The sequence below is a fragment of the Entelurus aequoreus genome, linkage group LG13, assembly GCF_033978785.1.
Source record: "Entelurus aequoreus isolate RoL-2023_Sb linkage group LG13, RoL_Eaeq_v1.1, whole genome shotgun sequence".
NCBI lineage: Eukaryota > Metazoa > Chordata > Actinopteri > Syngnathiformes > Syngnathidae > Entelurus > Entelurus aequoreus.
The window spans coordinates 29,380,684-29,383,653 of NC_084743.1; the positions used below are offsets into that span (position 1 = coordinate 29,380,684).

Here is a 2,970-nt window from a genome sequence, read left to right on the forward strand (position 1 = left end):
ACTCAAAGCGCTTTACATAGTGTAACAGCTTAACCTTTTAAGGCCCAAGCTGTTTGTTTACATGCTTTTTTTAATTTCTCTTTGCTATTTGGGCTTATTGAACCCTAATTACAATAAAAACCAAGAATCATCTTTTGATATGATGCACTTAGTCCATAAGTACACAAACGTGTATTTCATGTTTAGTGACGTGCTAATTCTTATTTTTACACTTTTTTTTTCCAAATTCCATTGTATGTTATACTCTTCTGACACCACCAGATGTCAGTATAAGTGTCCACATAAGCGGCCATAAGACCCCAATTCAGTAGTGTACACAATTTTGGAAATAAGAGCTAAAAGGTGCTGTCCACGCATGTGTCCACTAAGCCTTTAGAGCAGGGGTCACCAACATTTTTTAAACCAAGAGCTACTTCTTGTGTACTGATTAATGGGAAGGGCTACCAGTTTGATACACACTTAAATAAATTGCCAGAAATAGCCAATTTGCTCAATTTACCTTTAACTCTATGTTATTATTAATAATTAATGATAATTATCTTTGTGGAAACACTGATCATCTTAATGATTTCTCACAATAAATATAAACAGATAAATATCAATATGCAACACTTTATTTTTATATTTTCTCTAAGTGCACGTTTTTCAAATTGAACATTTTCAAATTATCACTTCTAAGACAGTCTTGTGAAATCACAATATCCCATCTTAACTAGCTAGCCACTAACATTTTTTAACAAATCATGAATTTCTTTGCACCATGTTTGAAAAATAATAACTCATGTAAAATACAAAAGTCAACTCTCACATTTTTAAATAAATCATGTCACACTTTGAACTAGACACCAAATCTGTTATCTGTTTCTTTGTCAGTTAGTGAAGACCAAGTCTTTAAAATATTTTCTTGGATTTTCAAATTCTATTTGAGTTTTGTCTCTCTTAGAATTAAAAATGTCGAGCAAAGACCAGCTTGCTAGTAAATAAATACAATTTAAAAAATAAAGGCAGCTCACTGGTAAGTGCTGCTATTTGAGCTATTTTTAGAACAGGCCAGCGGGCTACTCATCTGGTCCTTACGGGCTACCTGGTGCCTGCGGGCACCGCGTTGGTGACCCCTGCTTTAGAGGCTTAGTGGCCACATTTAAGCTACAATTAAACCAGTGGACACAACAACGAGACTCGAACCTGGAACCCTCAAGTTGCTGGCACGGTCACTCTAACAACCGAGCCACGCCGCCACACCCTCAATCATGATCTGCTTTGTACATAGTTAAAGTTAACGTACTTAAACCTTGTGTAATTTGGGCCCACCTTCTGGCCTTAGTCAGGACACCTACAGATGAATGTTTGGGTAATTGTCACACACACACTAGGTGTGGTGAAATTTGTCCTCTGCATTAGACCCATCCCGTTGTTCACCCCCTGGGAGGTGAGGGGAGAAGTGGGCAGCAGCAGTGGGCAGCAGCAGTGAGCAGCAGTAGCGGCCGCGCCCAGGAATAATTTTTTGGTGATTTAACCCCCAATTCCAACCCTGAGTGCCAAACAGGGAGGTAATGGGTCCCATTTTTATAGTCTTCGGTTTGACTCGACCGGGGTTGGAACTCACGACCTACCCATCTCAGTCAATACATATTCATTAGGGGTGAACAAATTCGAATTGAGATTCTCAATCATCCCGATTCTAAATGATTACTGTGGGGAGGCGGGGCCGGCAGACCAACAGCGAGGCGTGCTCCGCCGCAGCCTGCTCCAAGATGGCGGCGAGGAGGCGTGGCCGGCAGTCCAACAGGGAGGCAGGGCACACTGGAGCCCGCTCCAAGATGGCGGCGAGGAGGCGGGGACGGCAAGCAAGCGGCGAGGCAGTGCGCGCCGAGAGCGACGTGTCACAATCAGCTCATCTCCTCGCAAGGGGTAAAAGGACGGCAGCTGAGAACGACGGGGAAGAGAGAGGTGGAGAGCCAGCAGTGCATGAGAAGCGAAAGCAAACAGCAAGACACGCAGCGGAGCGAGAAGCGGATGCTGAGCGCGAGAGGAAGAGGAGCCAGAGAGAGGCGGACGCTGAGCGAGAGCGCAAGAGAGAGGAGGACGCTGAGCGAGAGCGCAAGAGAGAGGAGGACGTTGAGCGAGAGCGCAAGAGAGCCCAAGGGAGACGACGACGTGCTGCTGGAAAGCAGACGGAGGAGCGAGCAGAGCGAGGCAGAGCTGAAAAACAATCCGCAACAGACTTTGTTTTATTGAAATAATAAAGAAGTCAAAACCTGCTGCAACATGTCCTTCCTTGATGGTCCTGCGAACCCGGACGACAGGCAGAGTCGTTCACAATTACAATTTGTATTTATCTTTTTTTTTTATAAGAATCAATACGTTTTTAGGCCATCTCCATGCAACCAGAAATAGCTTTTCTAACCTGTAACCTGTTTTGAAAAAAATGTCATTAGCATTGCCAAAATCAGTTTAAATCGAGAATCGTGTTGAATACAGAATGGATTCTGAATCCAGAATAGATTCTGAATCCAATCGTCAACCCAGGAACCGGAAAGGGATGGAATCGTTAGGTGCCCAAAGAGTCACAGCCCTAATATTCACACTGACTTCTTTAAAGCCGCACAACCATTGATAGCATGTCTGCAAGGCTACACTGTAAAAAAAAAAAAAAGTCACTAGATTTACTGGCAGCTCATTTGCCAGAAATGTACTGTAAAATCATCGGAAGTATCATTTTTCCATTTCCAGTAATGCACTGTAAAAACAGGGAACGTGGGTTTTACGGTGGAAAAAGTAGCAGCTCAGTTGCCAGATTTTTCCTATGAAAATATCTGTTTTCAATTTAGAGTAATGCACTGTAAAAAAAAAAAAAAAAAAAAATTCTGCAACAATAAAATTGTTAACACTTTTCAATTTTCATTAATGCACTGTAAAAAAAAATGGCCATGCATCAATTTAATTTTGCTTATCCAAGGTCGGGTCGCG

General features: G+C 42.5%; 1 protein-coding gene across 1 annotated transcript; it reads left to right on the forward strand.

Annotated features, from left to right (window-relative positions):
• Positions 1–1,754: 1,754 nt before the first annotated feature.
• On the forward strand, positions 1,755–2,243 carry LOC133662993 (octapeptide-repeat protein T2-like). The gene has a single exon (XM_062067183.1). The coding sequence runs from the start codon at positions 1,755–1,757 to the stop codon at positions 2,241–2,243; it is 489 nt and encodes a 162-aa protein (XP_061923167.1).
• Positions 2,244–2,970: the final 727 nt, after the last annotated feature.

Bases quoted from the DNA above. Each gene is read 5' to 3' on its own strand.
- LOC133662993 (XM_062067183.1), top strand. From the start codon at position 1,755: ATGGCGGCGAGGAGGCGTGGCCGGCAGTCCAACAGGGAGGCAGGGCAC.